Below are 16,069 nucleotides of genomic sequence, written 5' to 3'. Positions count from 1 at the left end.
AAAGCAGACTAGGAAAGGCCTGAGTGGCACAGAGGTAAGGAGTCTGCCTAGCTCACGCTAGCCTAGGACGGACTGCGGTTCCATCCCTGGGCATCCCATATGGTCCCCCAAACCAGGAGCGATTTTTTTTTTCTTTTTTCTTTTTTTTTTTTTGGTTTTTGGGCCACACCCGGTGACGCTCAGGGGTTACTCCTGGCTATGCGCTCAGAAGTCGCTCCTGGCTTGGGGGATCATATGGGATGCCAGGGATTCGAACTGCGGTCTGTCCTAGGCTAGCGCTGGCAAGGCAGACACCTTACCTCTAGCACCACTGCGTGGCCCCCCAGGAGCGATTTCTAGAGCGCATTGCCAGGAGTAACCCCTGAGCGTCACCAGGTGTGCCCCCAACACCCCACACATAAAAAAAAGCAGACTAGGATAATAGGAGGCAAATGAGGGTGGGGGGATTGGTGGAGGGAAGTGGATACTGGTGGTGAAGGGCCCATGTTGAAGCATCATATTCTTAAAATTCAGTCATGAGCAAATTTGTGATTTCACAGTAGTTAGGAGAAAACTGACCTGTACTTAATATTATTCTAATTACTTGATATCACCAGAATAAAATTATCTACCTGTCTGGATTTCATTATTTAATTCAACTCAAACTTCTGCCTTTTTAAATTGCAAATAGAAATGTGTGTGTGTGTGTGTGTATGTTTCCAGATGTCTGGCTCTCTGTTGCATTAGTTATTTGCTTTCATTGCTGAATAATATCTCAGTGTATGAATAAATGCCAATCTATCTATTATCAAAAATCTGTGGTAAATTTTGAAAAGTATTTTGGACATGTTTTGCTTGTTTGTTTTTGGACTACAACTACCTAGTAGCGCTCAGGACTTATTACTGACTCTGTGCTCAGAAATCACTCCTGGCAGCCTCAGAGGACCATATGGAATGCCGGGGACTGAACCCTGGTTAGCCACATGCAAAGCAAACTCCCCACCCACTGTACTATCACACCGGCTTCAACACTGAATATTTTTGAACATTTTTATAACATATATATTAACCATAAAAGAAAAGACTGGAAAATCAAGCTTCATTAAAGTTAAGAATGCCATTTCATCAAAAAGCACCATTAAAAAAAATCAAATCAAGCCAAAGCATAGAGAAAACTATGTGAACTATGTAAGCAATAAAGGACTCACTTTCAGAATACATACAGAATGAGGTATGACTGGGTACAAGAGGTAGGAGTCCAGGACTGGCACATGTAAGGCTATAAATTCAATCTCTGGTACCACAGAGCAATTTTTTTTTTTTGGTTTTTGGTTTATACCCAGCAGCACTCAGAGATTACTCTTGGCTCTACGCGCAGAAATCACCCTTGGCAGGCATGGGGACCATGTGGTAAGCGGGAATTCGAACCACCGTCCTTCTGCCTTGAAAGCAAGATGCCTTACCTCCAGGCTATCTATCCAGCCCACAGAGCAATCTTCCCCTATCTCCCTCTACCTCACAAGCCTCTGATCACTGCTGGGTCACACTGCCTTCTTACTGGACCCAAAAATGCAAGGTACAGCCTTTCTGACCGCCCCAGCACCCCTAGTGAGGACCCCACTGCTAACAACAATAACATCAACAACAACAACGAAGATCTTTTCTAGAGGCCAGGGAGATGACTCAAAGGTCTGGAACATATCCTTTGTACAGGTGTCCTGAATTCAATGCTAGCAACTTCATGGTTTCCCCGTTGGCACTACTGGGAGTGCTACACACCCCTGTCACCCAACCCCACCAAAACACTCTTACAAGACAAATAGAAAGAGACAAGATACAGGGGAAATGGACAAGACATTTGAATAGGCAAGTTTGAAAGAAAATACAGTAATAATAAGCATCATTTATCAAGAAAATACAAATTAAAACTATAACACTACAAAGACTCCAAAATGTGTAAAATAAAAAATTAATTGACAATATAAAGTATTAGCTAAAGAGAGAAAACACCAAGACGGAATTCTCACAGAGCAGGAAAACTGGCACCAGCTACTAAAGAACGCAAGTATGAAAGAAAATATAGTAATAATAAGCATCATTTATCAAGAAAATACAAATTAAAACTATAACACTACAAAGACTCCAAAATGGGTAAAATGAAAAAATAATTGACAATATAAAGTATTAGGTAAAGAGAGGAAACACCAAGAAGGAATTCTCACAGAGCAGGAAAACTGGCACCAGCTACTAAAGAACACACAGTATTTTACGAACCTGAAACTCCATTCTAAGTATATAAACTCCTCAGAAATGAGTGCACTTGTTCACCAAAACTGATGGAAAGGGGGGAGGGAGGGCTGGAAAAAAAATAACTGATGGAAAGATTGTACCTGTGTAATTATTTTCATAAAGCTGGTGTTTTCAAAGGTAATTTCACAAAGGAAACCTATACAGCTAAAAGGGATGATGTAACCATGCAATTTGCAGCAACATGGATGGAACTGGAAGATCTCATATTAAACAAAGTAAGTCAGAAGAAGGAGGATGATATCACTTACATGTGGTAGTTAGAATAACTGCATGAGGGGATGCAACAATTTAAGGAGGGAATGTGTGGTGTACCTGTGACCCACCCATTTCTGGGAGGGGTCTTGGGAACCGGATAATAGGTGTGACCTTACCTGCAAGACCTCCCATTCCTGGGAGGGGTCTTGGAAAAGGTAGATAAGGCTGGGACCTAGGGAATTCGGCCCCTTTTTGGCCGTTTCCTTTGGCCCGGAAGATGGCTGAAGTGAGTTAAGACGCAGGGCTAGCCAAGAATGGCTGAATGCTGGAAATCGAGCTCCCATACGATCCAGCTATACCACTCCTAGGAATATACCCTAGGAACACAAAAATACAATACAAAAACCCCTTCCTTACACCTATATTCATTGCAGCTCTATTTACCATAGCAAGACTCTGGAAACAACCAAGATGCCCTTCAACAGACGAATGGCTAAAGAAACTGTGGTACATATACACAATGGAATATTATGCAGCTGTCAGGAGAGATGAAGTCATGAAATTTTCCTATACATGGATGTACATGGAATCTATTATGCTGAGTGAAATAAGTCAGAGAGAGAGAGAAAAACGCAGAATGGTCTCACTCATCTATGGGTTTTAAGAAAAATGAAAGACACCCTTGTAATAATAATTTTCAGACACAAAAGAGAAAAGAGCTGGAAGTTCCAGCTCACCTCAGGAAGCTCACCACAAAGAGTGATGAGTTTAGTTAGAGAAATAACTACATTTTGAACTGTCCTAATATTGAGAATGTATGAGGGAAATGTTGAGCCTGTTTAGGGTACAGGCGGGGGTTGGGTGGGGAGGAGGGAGATTTGGGACTTGGGTGATGGGAATGTTGCACTGGTGATGGGTGGTGTTCCTTTTATGACTGAAACCCAAACACAATCATGTATGTAATCAAGGTGTTTAAATAAAAAAAATTAAAAAAAAAAAAGTGTATGATACGACATCACAGCCACCAAAAGAAAAAAAAAAAAAAAAGAATGGCTGAATGCTTAAAAGGTTATCAGTAGGCCACACACATGTGGTGGATAGGGCATGAATAAAGTTAATGCTTCCTGATGCCTGTTTCTGAATGAGTCTGATTTCCGCCTTTCACCTGGGCCTGGAACTCGCCGGCTAGATGGGGGATAAAGCCATGTGGCTGGGGCCTAAGCACAAAGGCCTCCATCCATCGCCATCCAGCCCCATCGTTATTTATTTGACACAACAGGAATGCCTAGATTATCTTTGGTCCCAGATTATAGGGAGGAGAAGGAAATTTAGAGTGGAAAAAAGGGAGAGAAAGACAGATGAGAAATGATGGGGGGTAGGGGTCAAGAGGATTCAGGCATATTGGTGGTGTTAAGGACAGAACTAAATATTTAAACCAGAGAGTTAATAACACTGAAATCATGAGACCAGAACTTTAACAACCAAACTCAAAAAGTTGTCTACCAAGATGGCAGGCTGGGGAGTAGGAGTGTAGGAGTCCTGAATGCAATCTCTTGAACTTCATGATTTCCCTTAGCACTACGGGGAGAGTTACAGTCCCCGACTCCTGCTCCACCCCCCCCCCCCAAACACACCGAAGAACTCTTATAAGACAACTAAAAATAACAGCATATGGGTGGGAACCTGGGAACATTGGTGGAGAGAATTTGACACTGGTGATAGGATTGATACTGGAACATTGTATGTCTAAAGGTCAAATATGAGTATCTTTTGTAAATAATGGTACTTTAATAAAATTTTAAAAAGGATAATTTAAAAGAGAATCTTAATATAGGTATCTTGAAAGTGTATTTTTAGCTTAAATATATGTTATTCGTACAGCAGCACCAAATCATAAAAAAAGATAAGTCTTGGGCCCGGAGAGATAGCACAGCGGTGTTTGCCTTGCAAGCAGCCGATCCAGGACCAAAGGTGGTTGGTTCGAATCCCGGTGTCCCATATGGTCCCCCGTGCCTGCCAGGAGCTATTTCTGAGCAGACAGCCAGGAGTAATCCCTGAGCACTGCCGGGTGTGACCCAAAAACCAAAAAAAAAAAAAAAAAAAAAAAAAAAAAATAAGTCTTAGTCCTCCAAGAGAACACTCATAAAGGAATCAGCACAACACAGTTATTCCAGATAGTGAGAAGAGACACTACAAAGTGCTCTGAGAGTAGAGTGGGGTGGTGATGATGAGGATGCTCTGTAGAGATACTTCAGGACTTATCTGTGAAGGAGAAGTGTGACACAGAGAAAAGAAACAAGATGGCAGAGCATGCTTAGAAGAAATACGGCTTAGCCCAGGAAGGTAAGAGCTTCCATGTGCTACCATGCAGTTTGCCTGTGAGATGAGAGAGTTAGAGTTCTGTGAGAGAAGGGCAGAAAATCCAGCTGGTTCAAGGAATCAAAGACCCTCTGCAAATTAAGAACAGAACTTGGGGCCAAAGAGATAGCATGGAGGTAGGGCGTTTGCCTTGCATGCAGAAGGATGGTGGTTCGAATCCCGGTATCCCATATGGTTCCCCGAGCCTGCAAGGAACGATTTCTGAGCATAGGACCAGGAGTAACCCCTGAGCGATGCTGGCTGTGACCCAATAATAAAAAAACAAAAACAAAACAAGAACAGAACTTGTTTCATGATGAAGACTTGTCAATAAACTGCTTTGTAAATTCATTTATACTATTTCATGGAAGTCAACATTCTGTTGAAGTAACTTATTTGTAAACTTCTGAAGGGAAGGCTCATATTTTTGTTTTACTTGAACTCAGAGTACACAAGCAGTAAGTAAATAAAGCTGTTGCTTATTTAATTTTGCCCCCACTGCCCAAACTAGACACAGAGGCTCCTAATACATACACAGCAAGCCATGTAAAAGTGTCTTCTGACTTAGTTCAGGTTCAGAGCATGTCAGACTCCCTTCAATCTACTATGGCCACATCTCTGGTCTCTGATGGGATTACAAGGAAAACAATGAGAAGGAAATCAGATGACACAAAATAGAATACTAGAAAACATTTTAGAGAGATTAGCAAACCAAACTAGGCAACCTTTCCTTACTTTTCTCTCCCTGTAGCTGTGATTCCTACCTACTCTAGCTGCACAAAACAGAATTCTCACAGGAGCTTCACTAAAATACAGATTCCTGGGCTGGAGAGAGCATAGTAGTAGGGCGTTTGCCTTGCACACAGCTGATCCAGGTCAAAATCCCGCATCCCATATGGCCCTGCCAGGAGCCTGCCAGGAACGATTTCTGAGTATAGAGCCAGGAGTAAACCCTGAGCGCTGCCTGGTGTGACCCAAAACCAAACAACAACAACAAAAAAAAAAAAAAAAAAAAAAAAACAGATTCCTGGATTCTATTCTCAGAGAGCTGAATTGATTAAGTAGGCTTGAGGAAAGGGCACGAAAATGTTTCTAAAGGGAAAAAAGGGATAACTCAGTAGTATAAGTACAGGCCTCACAAAGTGAGTCCCTAGATCTAATGAGTCAATTAAAATCGTCAAATATGTGAATGTGGGGCCGGAGAGATAGCATGAAGGGAGGGTGTTTGCCTTGCAATCAGAAGGTCGGTGGTTTGAATCCCGGCATCCCATATAGTCCCCGGAGCTTGCCAGGATCGATTTCTGAGCGAAGAGCCAGGAGTAATCTCTGAGCGCTGCTGGGTGTGACCCAAAAACCCAAAATCAAAAAAAAAGATGTGAATGTTTATTTTATATCTATAAATAATGCTTATTATTATTATATAATGCTTATTATATAAGCATTATATATGTATACGTACATACATATATATGTATATATAAAGGGATCTATACTCTTTCAGAAGGGGTTTATCACGTCATAAGTCCATGGGAGAAGATAAAACAGTCCAAATCCAAATCTTACGTCTTTGGTTGTTGTAAAATGAGTAAAAGAGATGAGTATTTAGATATGCTCATTATGTAAAGCAAGGAACTACCCACCTGGCTCTGGGACTCCAGTTTAATTTCTTCTGGGGCTGGTTTGGGCAGTGGGGTTGGGTTCGTATTACATGGGTCCATCTGTTCTTTCTTTTCCACTTTCACCTTTACATCATCCAGGCTCAGGTTAGGGGTTGATCTTAAATCTTTCTCATCCTTATCTAGCAGGTAGCGTAGGAGCTGGTGGTCTTTTGACTCTTTTTTCTTGGAATTATCCAGTTCCAGTTTTATGCTGGAGTTCCCTGGTACCTGTCCAGTCACTGACACGGAAGTAGCTGCACTGTCTTTTTTCTCAGGCTCCACGGACAGGGTGGTGATGTCTGAGGGGCTACCCTCCTGTAGAAGCCGGTGCAGAATTTTGTGTCGCTCCGTCAGGGAGCTATGAGAGGAGGGACAAGAACCTCCCGAAGAGTTAGAGGAGGCAGAGTTGGAGGTGCCAGTGCAAGACAGTACTTCTTTGCAGCTTGCATCTCTGTCCGCATGCCTTAGCTGCTGCTCCGCAGTTGTTGTCAGCAGCTGCACTAGTTTGTGACTGGTTTGCGAGTATTTATTGTCTCCATCTGAGAGCCTGTCATTATTATGCAGAAGTCCCGAATCGGGAGGTTTGCCATCGCTAGAGCTGTTGTCAGACTGAATCATTTCATTTAAAATGGATGTGATCTCTTTGTTATCTTTGGACTCAGCTTTTGCTGGTTGTATATTTAATCGGCTAGGTGAGTTCTGTGAGCTCATCTGCCTGAGGACTGGAGAATTGGCAGAGAAGCCCACGGAGTTATTGGGTCCTTCATTCATACTCTGTAAAGATGTTACTGGGATGTTTGGATAGGATCGGTTACTATTATTACAGGCGGTATTTGTCATGCCAACCGGGGCGCTTAATGTTGACATATTAGGAGGAAATGAATTGTTTGGCATCCTGGGTCTTGTCAATCCAGAACTAACTTGTCTCCTTGGAGACATGAACTGTGCAAGGGATATTCCTGTACCTTCCATAGGAGAGTTGTTGAGGGCTAGAGAGGGATTAGTGCTCTGGGAACTGGCCTGTCCCTGGTTTAAGGCAACACTGGCTACAATCTGATTTCCAGGCGAGCATCCAAAACTTCCTTGGCTGTTACTAGAATTACTGTGACTGCTGCTATGAAGATCTGAGCCCTGCTGGCGGGTTACTCTGGTGGATACCATGTTGCTGTTAGAAGATGCCAATGTGGATGGACGGGCCACACTGTGAGCGGGAGAGATAGTAGGGTTGACAGAGGGGTTTACTCGGGGAACTGACATTCCAGAATTAGTGTCATCTTGAGGAGAAAGCCCACTGTGTTCCCTGGAAAAGGGGGAGACATTGTTATTTCAACATCTTCACCGGCTTCCACTCAAGTATTTATGAGATTTATTATTTTCATTACCCTCAATATTATTGCAAGTTATCAAGAAAGAACTTCTGCATCACTTTAAAGAAAAATAGTATACCGTTAGCATTATTATGAAATCTTATCACCACTTAATAGGAAATAGTGCCTTTGGTTCCATAAACATGATAATGGCTTGTTACATTAAAAAAAAAACTCTTTCTTGGCCTGGAGAAAAATTCAATTAAAGTCTTTGGAGGCCTTCAAACTTTAATACAAATTATTACAATAATACTTTTAGTTGAAAGAGAAACTGCCCACACCTCTGTTTACAAATCACTTACTCATGATTCCCATTTTAAGTATTTAAGTTACAGCTTTTAAGTATTTCAACTCCAAAGAGGAAGACTGGGTAAGGAAAAGTAAAAATTATAAAGGGTGATATGCAGACATAGCAGATGTTTTTGAAAGAGAAATCACAATATGAAAAAAGAACTGTGCTAATTCCACTCACAAGCATAAATTAAACTAAAATTAGAAAAAACCAGAATACAGAATTCAGATTTTATCAAGTTCTTTACTCAAATCCATAATTATGATAACACATTTGTGACTGGTATTAACCATGTTCCAATAAGCAAATATATCAGATGAGGAAAAGATGAAGTGAGGAAAAATGTCTTTGTTTTTGTTTAATGCTAAATTTTAATAGTTGTAAATGTACAGTTTTGAATAATTCATAGGACAAAAGAATGGGTTCATGAATTTACTAAAAATACCAGTATAAAACTCATTTAGAGGAGAAGAGGCAAAGATATTTTAAAAATTTCAAGTTGATAGTTTAATGACTTATAGTTTGAGAAACTATCAAACTCAGGAGCCACAGTTTGCCTTAATAAAAACAGCTTTAAAATAACAATGTTAACAGACTTTCAAATCTTGTATAAGACCATAAGTTCAAATATGAAAAGTTGTAGGCCTCGCCTTTTTTGACTCCCTTTCTCAACAAGACTAATGCTCAGTGACAAAACTATGTAACCCAGTATCGAATGATTATTTAGCTCATCACTGTAGTTTAATGCCTAAACTGTTAATTCTGTTTTCCATCCATCAAGAGTATAGAAATGTTTCTCTGAGAAGAGATATGTGAACTAACTTATTTCATGAAGCTCTCCAAATAAAAAGTACCTGTCGATGATATGAATTCCCATGATGAAAGGCTGCATGTCTGGACTTTGAGGGTAGCAAAGTTTACACTTGGTGTGGGCGCTAAGCATTGTCCCATCATTCAATATGAATCTATAGGATGGGCTGGAGGCAGTGCCACGAGTCATCACTGTTTCAAACAAAAGAGAAACCTAGTTAAAATTCTGAAACTTGTACTTAGGGGAAAGGAGAGTTACCAAGCCTTATTTCTACCTATACCTCAATAAAAATTCCCTCCCAACTGCTACTTGCTCACAAAGAATAGTTCAGACAAAGCAGATATCTGAGAAAAGAAGGAAAGTTATTCCATTGAAATATACCACCTGAGGATAAGTTTTAATTTAGTCCTACTTGAATGGATGCCTCCACACACATAAGTTATGATCATAAAGAAATTGCAAACCAGGGGGAAAATTACTCAGTTTTTCCTTATAATGGGGAAGCCCATTAAAAATACCAGAAGTAGGGGCCAGAGCAGTGGTGCAAGCCGTAAGGCGTCTGCCTTGGGCGCGCTAGCCTAGGACGGACTTTGGTTCGATCCCCAGGTTTCCCATATGGTCTCCCAAGCCAGGAGCCAGAATTTCTGAGTGCCAAGCCAGGAGTAACCCCTGACCGTCACCAGGTGTAGTCCAAAAGCAAAAACAAAAACAAAAACAAAAAAATACCAGAAGTAAGGTTTTACCCTTATCGTATTATCTCTAAAAATTCCTTTTTTTTTTTTGCTGGCTGAATTATTTTTAATAACAGCTTGGAGATATAATTCACAAACTTTAACATTTACCATTTAATCTCAATTAAAATTACAAAGAAACAAAATTCAAATTTTCACTGAGGACTGTGAATCATTAATATCTCACTTGACAAGCTGTGTAAGTATCATTTCAAATACTTGAATAAAGTTCAATGAGAAAATTATGACATGGCCAATGAGTCTCAACATAAAGAACAAAAACTATCCTAAGGTAGTCAAATCACTACATAAACATCGATATACTTTTGTCTTCTGCTTTAGTAATAGCAGACAAAATTCCAATTCAATATGTAAAGGCCTTACCGGAATACAAAGAAAGTGCCACCAAAATTTAGTAATATAATACTTTTAAAATAAATATTTAATATAGATTTAGTTTATGTCAAAATAAAATATCTTATCTACCAAATATAAGAATTACTACTACAAATGACTATTATAATTTTGCTTATAGTAATTTGTAGTACTATATTTCAAAGACACTTAGAGCTTTAATTATACTTAAGGCATATGAAAGATTACAAGCAATAAATAACTTTTGAAACTATTTACAGAAGATATACTATCTTATTGTTTTTATATGGTATAAGGAGGTCATAATAAACCATAACTCTGTACCACATGTCAGCCTAAATACTAAAATTAGAATATAATCTTGATTGAAAGGATTAAGATTCATGCCAAACCAAATGCATTCCTTACTCCTCTAGCAATTTCAGCCAAATAACTGGCACATTAACTAAATATTAATACATAGATACTTTTAGTACCCAATGAAACACTAAAAGGTCAAAAGTCTTTAACAAAAACTAAAATCCTAGGAAAATATTTGATACAGCAAAAACCTATAAAAATAGACTACTGTTAGTATCTCTTAAACAATGTATTTTAAAGATTACTACTACAAGAAGAAACATTATAAATAAACTATTAAGCTGGGGTAATGATAAAATTATAGCTTATAAAGGTCCAGGCAAGATACAATAGGTTCATGTTATTTTGCTTATATAACTTGTCATTTCCTCATCATTGTTTAAAGATCTTTTGGATCTATTCATGGTGGTGGAAAATAGCTGAATGCTGGGGTCTTCACCATCGTTGTATTACCTAAAAGAGACCCAGGTTTCACGTCTAGTTATTTAAATTTAAAATAAGATTTAGGGATCAAAGGGCCAGAGCAGTGGCACAAAGCGGTAAGGTCTGCCTTGTGCATGCTAGCCTAAGATGGACTGCGGTTCGAACCCCCTGGCATCCCATATGGTCCCCCAAGTCAGGAGCATTTCTGAGTACATAGCCAGTAGTAACTCCTGAGCGTCCCCAAGTGTGGCCCCCAAAACAAAACAAATAAAAAATTTAGGGATCAAAGTGATAGTACAGCAGGTAGCACACTTGCTTTGCATGCCAATGACCCAGGTTCAACCTCCAATATCCAATATGGTCCCGAATACCTTCAAGAATAATCCCTCAGCACAGAGCTAGGGGCAAACCTTGAGGATTGTTAGGTGTGGCCAAAACCCTCACCACCCAATATTTATAGCTCAGTTCCTCCAGCCACAATTCAACTAAAAGCTGTACATAGCTAGTGATCACTACACTTAAAAAAAAATACAATCTGATTTCAACTTACATGTCTATGTTATTTCTGATTACTTCCTAAAATTCCTTGTTATTTTGAATAGAAAGCAAATAATATTTTGTATTTTTTCTCTTCAGCTAGCATAAGTATAGTTTATGTATGCTGTTTTCATTCTAGTTTTCTACTTTGAGTGAGTCTTACACTTTACTCTCCACAGAAAAATCAACCAATGAGCACTGAATAACTTTGAAGACTATATTAAAATCTTAGTTCTGTTATTAAATGCTTTATTATATCCTAATTTGTATTTCTACTTTCAAATGAATCAAGATTTATGGTTATGATAGAAATTAACAGAGACAAGCTTCCTGATTTATTGACAAGCATGCTACAGTGAGAAAGAAATAGAAGCTCAGGTTCTGTGGATTATAGAAACAGCACTTGTCCTCCTTTGGCATTAAGCTGCCTTAACATGTAGGACTATATTTAAACTAGTGGAAAACACACTAAGTTTTAAAGTTAGGTTATTTATTTTGGGTGATAATGTGTGCAATAAGACTATGAAGTAAAAAATGTCAGTATTATAATAAAATTTCAACTATCTAAAAGCTAATTGGAACTATTCAGGATTGGGGGTAGGTAGGAACACAGTGAGCAGGGCGTTTGCCTTGCACACAGTTGACCAGGGTTCTATCCCCAGCATACCACCTGGTCCCAAGCCTGCCAGGAGTGCAGTCAGGAGTAACCCCAGATTGCCTCTGGGTATGCCCCGCCCCCCACCAAAAAAGGATGACTATCTAGGACTGGAATGATGGCACAGTGTTAGGGTACTTGGTTGAATGCAGCCAACTGGAGTTTAATCCTCAGTGTTCTAAATGGTCCTGAGCCTGACAGGAATAATTCATGAGTGCAGAGCCAGGAATAATCCCTGAGCACTGCCAGATGTGACCCAACCCTCCCGGCCCTTACCCCACCCCAAGCCCCCAAACTCTCCAGAACTCTCCAGTAATGAACATCCCTCCAGTACTCAGCTGTTCAGATGAAGAGGTGAATACAAAGATAACACAGCTTGCTCTTTCAAGCCAGTATTCTCCCTTCAACATGTCTTTGCTGGCCTTTTTCCCACTCTTTCAAACACATATTCCTCTTTCTCTCCACTCATGTCTAAATAAATCTTGTTCAATAAAAACTAAAGACAGCACAGATCATGGAAAGAGTAGGTGTTTACAGGTTTAGGACTTAATGCAAATTAGCCTTTATTCATCACCACTAAATGAAGCCAGTTATGTTTGTGAGATTATGTCTAGCATGAAACCTCATGCCTAGCAGGCATTGAATAAATGATTCCTGAATAAATACTAAAGAAAATACAAGTAAGTTTCTAAAATACCTATGTCTAGAATCCACATCACATTCATCCAATTCTTTTTTTTTTTTGTTTTGTTTTGTGTTTTTTTGGGCCACACCCGGTGGTGCTCAGGGGCTACTCCTGGCTCCTCTGCTCAGAAATAGCTCCTGGCAGGCACAGGAGACCATATGGGACGCCGGGATTCGAAGCAACCACCTTGGGTCCTGGATCTGCTGCTTGCAAGGCAAACACCGCTCTGCTATCTCTCCAGCCCCACATTCATCCAATTATTAAGACACCAAAAACTTCAACCCTGATTAACAATCACCAATTTTTCAACAATAATTTATAATCAATAATATTCAGAATTAAGACATGGTTAGAGTTATGACATTTACAGAACTAATTTGGTAAAAAAAAAAAAAAAAAAACTTCTCTTTGAACCAAAGGATTGGGGGTTTGGTGTTTATAATTTAGTGAGTGAGTGAGTGAGTAGGGGAGGTAATCTTGGTGGAACAAAATACATCCATGCATGGCAAGTGCTCCACCATTGAGTCACATTCTAAAATCAAGGACCATAATTGATATTAAGATTTGCAAAACTATCTGGAATCCCATCTTAATCATAAGTTTTTGCATTTCTCCCTCAAATTTTTTTTTTTGTTTGTTTGTTTGGGTCACACCTGTTGGTGCTCAGGGATTACTTCTGGCTATGAGCTCAGAAATTGCTCCTATGGGGCTGGTGTGACAGAGCGCTAAGGCATGTGCCTTGCTGGCGCTAGCCTTGGACAGACCAGGGTTTGATCCCCCCGCATCCCATATGACCCCCAAGTCAGTAATGATTCCTGAGCATTACCAGGTGTAGACCAAAAACCAAAAAAAAAAAAAAAAAAAAAAAAAAGAAAAGAAAAGAAATTGCTCTTGGCAGGCTCAGGGGACCATATGGAATGCCAGGAATCGAATCACCAGGTGCATGCAAGGTAAACACCCTACCACTGTGCTAGCTCTTCAGCCCCACAAATCTTTTTTGTAAGGTATATCTTGCAAGCCAGTATTTTGATACTTGGCTTTTACCCATTTCTAAGATCTTTAGAATGCTAGTGGGAGGAATTTTATTGATGTGGTATTACTCACAACTCAGAAATCTTTCAAACAATCTTTAACATTAAAATTGTTTCATTTTCCTTCAGATAAGGACTCAACAGAGCTACGTAGCAAAGGAAAATCAAGTTTCTGAGGCCAAAGTACAGATGCAGAGAGTATTTGGGCTTTTGACTCAATCGTTATGAGTGAGATAAATCTAATAAAAGTTCTTGACTAATATTTCCTACATGAACAGAAAAAAATGTGAGGCAGGGTACCACAAACTAATGTTGACAGAGTTTCTTTCTCTTTTTGGTATAACCCTGTATATATATTCAGAAAGAATGCAGTTTTAAACAAATTTAAGAAAAAATACTCTTGGTTGCTTTAAGATTTTCAATGAGTAAATTCTGTTCAATAATCAAATTTTCTTTTTTTTAAAAAAGGAAGAAAATATCTCAGTTTGGCATAAAGATTATCATATAATCTATAGTTATCTGAACTATGAATCAATATATTCTACAAATCTCAAAGAACATTGTGCTTAATCATTATCTACAGGTACTTATGTTTTATGGCAATGCTTTTAAATGTATCGACTATAAACTTCCGTCTCATGATCTTTCTAATGAAAACAATGTTTTGTAAGATAGTAAAGAAATGAAAAATAATAAGTAAAGTCAAGTTATCCTGTTAAATATACCACTGTTAACATTTTGCTCAACTTTTAGAGTTAAACAAATATACAAGAGTGAAATGATATTATAAATGTTGTGCTCAATTTCTTAGCATACTTTTTTAATACAGCAAGGCTATCATGGGTAACTTTTGGGGCAATAAGTAATCTATTTCATCATTAATAGTTAATTAAAACTTTCATAAAACTTTTGTAGATTATCAACAAAGTACTAATCAAAAGTACTAATCTTCATCAAGTGCTTTCTCTCATGTAATTCTCCTATGCTATGTGAAAAAATACTGAGGAAAAACACAAAGACAAACAAGTACATCACCTACATAAGTTTCTAGAAACTTGAATACTTAAATATGTCTCATAAATTCCCTAATGGGAAGCTAAATCTTTCTGAAAACTTAACAAAGGGCCAAATATTATTTTATTTATTTATTTATTTATTTGGTTTTTGGGTCACACCCGGCAGTGCTCAGGGGACCATCTGGGATGCCGGGATTCAAACCACCGACCTTTTGTATGCAAGGCAAATGCCTTACCTCCATACTATCTCTACGGCCCCCCAAATATAATTTTCTAATTGAAATTATTAGTATCTTCTGGAACTAAAAATTATGCTTTCCAAATATCTCTGTAAGAAAAAAATCCTGACCATGTATTCAGATTCAGTTCAGTAGTGTGGGTGGAGTCCAGAAATTTGTTCTCACAACAAAGCTTCTCGGAGATCTTTGAGAAAAAGTATAGCCTAGACCTATCTTTAAAACAACAGTTTTAGGGATTGAACAGAGAGTTGAAGAATTAAGTCATGTACCTGACACGTAGCTGACACTGGTTTGGTGCTCAAAACCACAGAATTCCAAGAGCATTTCTGGGGATAGCCTTGGGGGTGGGCCCTCAGTGTCAGTTCATATTGAGAATCTCTGGACAGGCTCTCTGGCTTCCTGAACACCACCTTTTGAGATAACCCTACACTATTTAATTAAAACAACAAAAACTGGGGCTGGAGAGATAGGAGAGTGGTAAGGCGCTAGCCTTGCACGCAGCTGATAGAACAGACAGTGGTTCAAATCCCGGTATCCCATATGGTCCCCGAGCCTGCCAGTAGTGACTTCTAAGCCAGGAATAACCCCTGAGCACTGCCGGGTGTGACCCAAAAACCAAATGAAAACAAAACAAAAAGTATAGCTCTAAATTGAATTGAACCTTAGTACCTTTTCCAAATTACATATACTGGCACAAATTTTCTATCACTGAAAAACATTTCTCATCGTATCCTGAAACCCATTGATTTCCCATTGCCCCTCCCATATTCTCACATCTCAATGCAGAACCACTGCTTTTATTTAGCTGAGTCTGAGAGCTCCCAATATTCTTTGGATGAAATACTTTTTCAAATTTGATTATTAAAAATAAAATGTTAAGAGCCCAGCAATATAGTAAAATGGGTAGGGTTCTTGCTTTGCTTAAGGCAATCAGACCCATGCTAAATCCCTGGCACCACATATAGTCTCCAGAACCTGCCAGAGGTGATTCCTGAGTATAGAGTCAGGAGTAATTTGAACACCACCAAGTGTGGCCCCCAAGGCCCC

General features: G+C 39.1%; 1 protein-coding gene across 1 annotated transcript in view; it reads right to left on the bottom strand.

Annotated features, from left to right (window-relative positions):
• Positions 1 to 16,069, bottom strand: part of NCOA1 (nuclear receptor coactivator 1) — a 131,042-nt gene that overhangs the window by 64,524 nt on the left and 50,449 nt on the right. The window contains exons 9-10 of the mRNA XM_049784504.1: positions 9,014 to 9,161; positions 6,483 to 7,800 (exon numbers count right to left, since the gene is read on the bottom strand). Coding sequence (XP_049640461.1) covers positions 6,483 to 7,800; positions 9,014 to 9,161 — 1,466 coding nt within the window. The remainder of the gene's footprint in view (positions 1 to 6,482; positions 7,801 to 9,013; positions 9,162 to 16,069) is intronic.

Source organism: Suncus etruscus, chromosome 12 (genome assembly GCF_024139225.1).
Source record: "Suncus etruscus isolate mSunEtr1 chromosome 12, mSunEtr1.pri.cur, whole genome shotgun sequence".
NCBI lineage: Eukaryota > Metazoa > Chordata > Mammalia > Eulipotyphla > Soricidae > Suncus > Suncus etruscus.
Note: the sequence above shows the minus strand (reverse complement) of the source record. Positions and strands in the feature narration are given on the sequence as shown.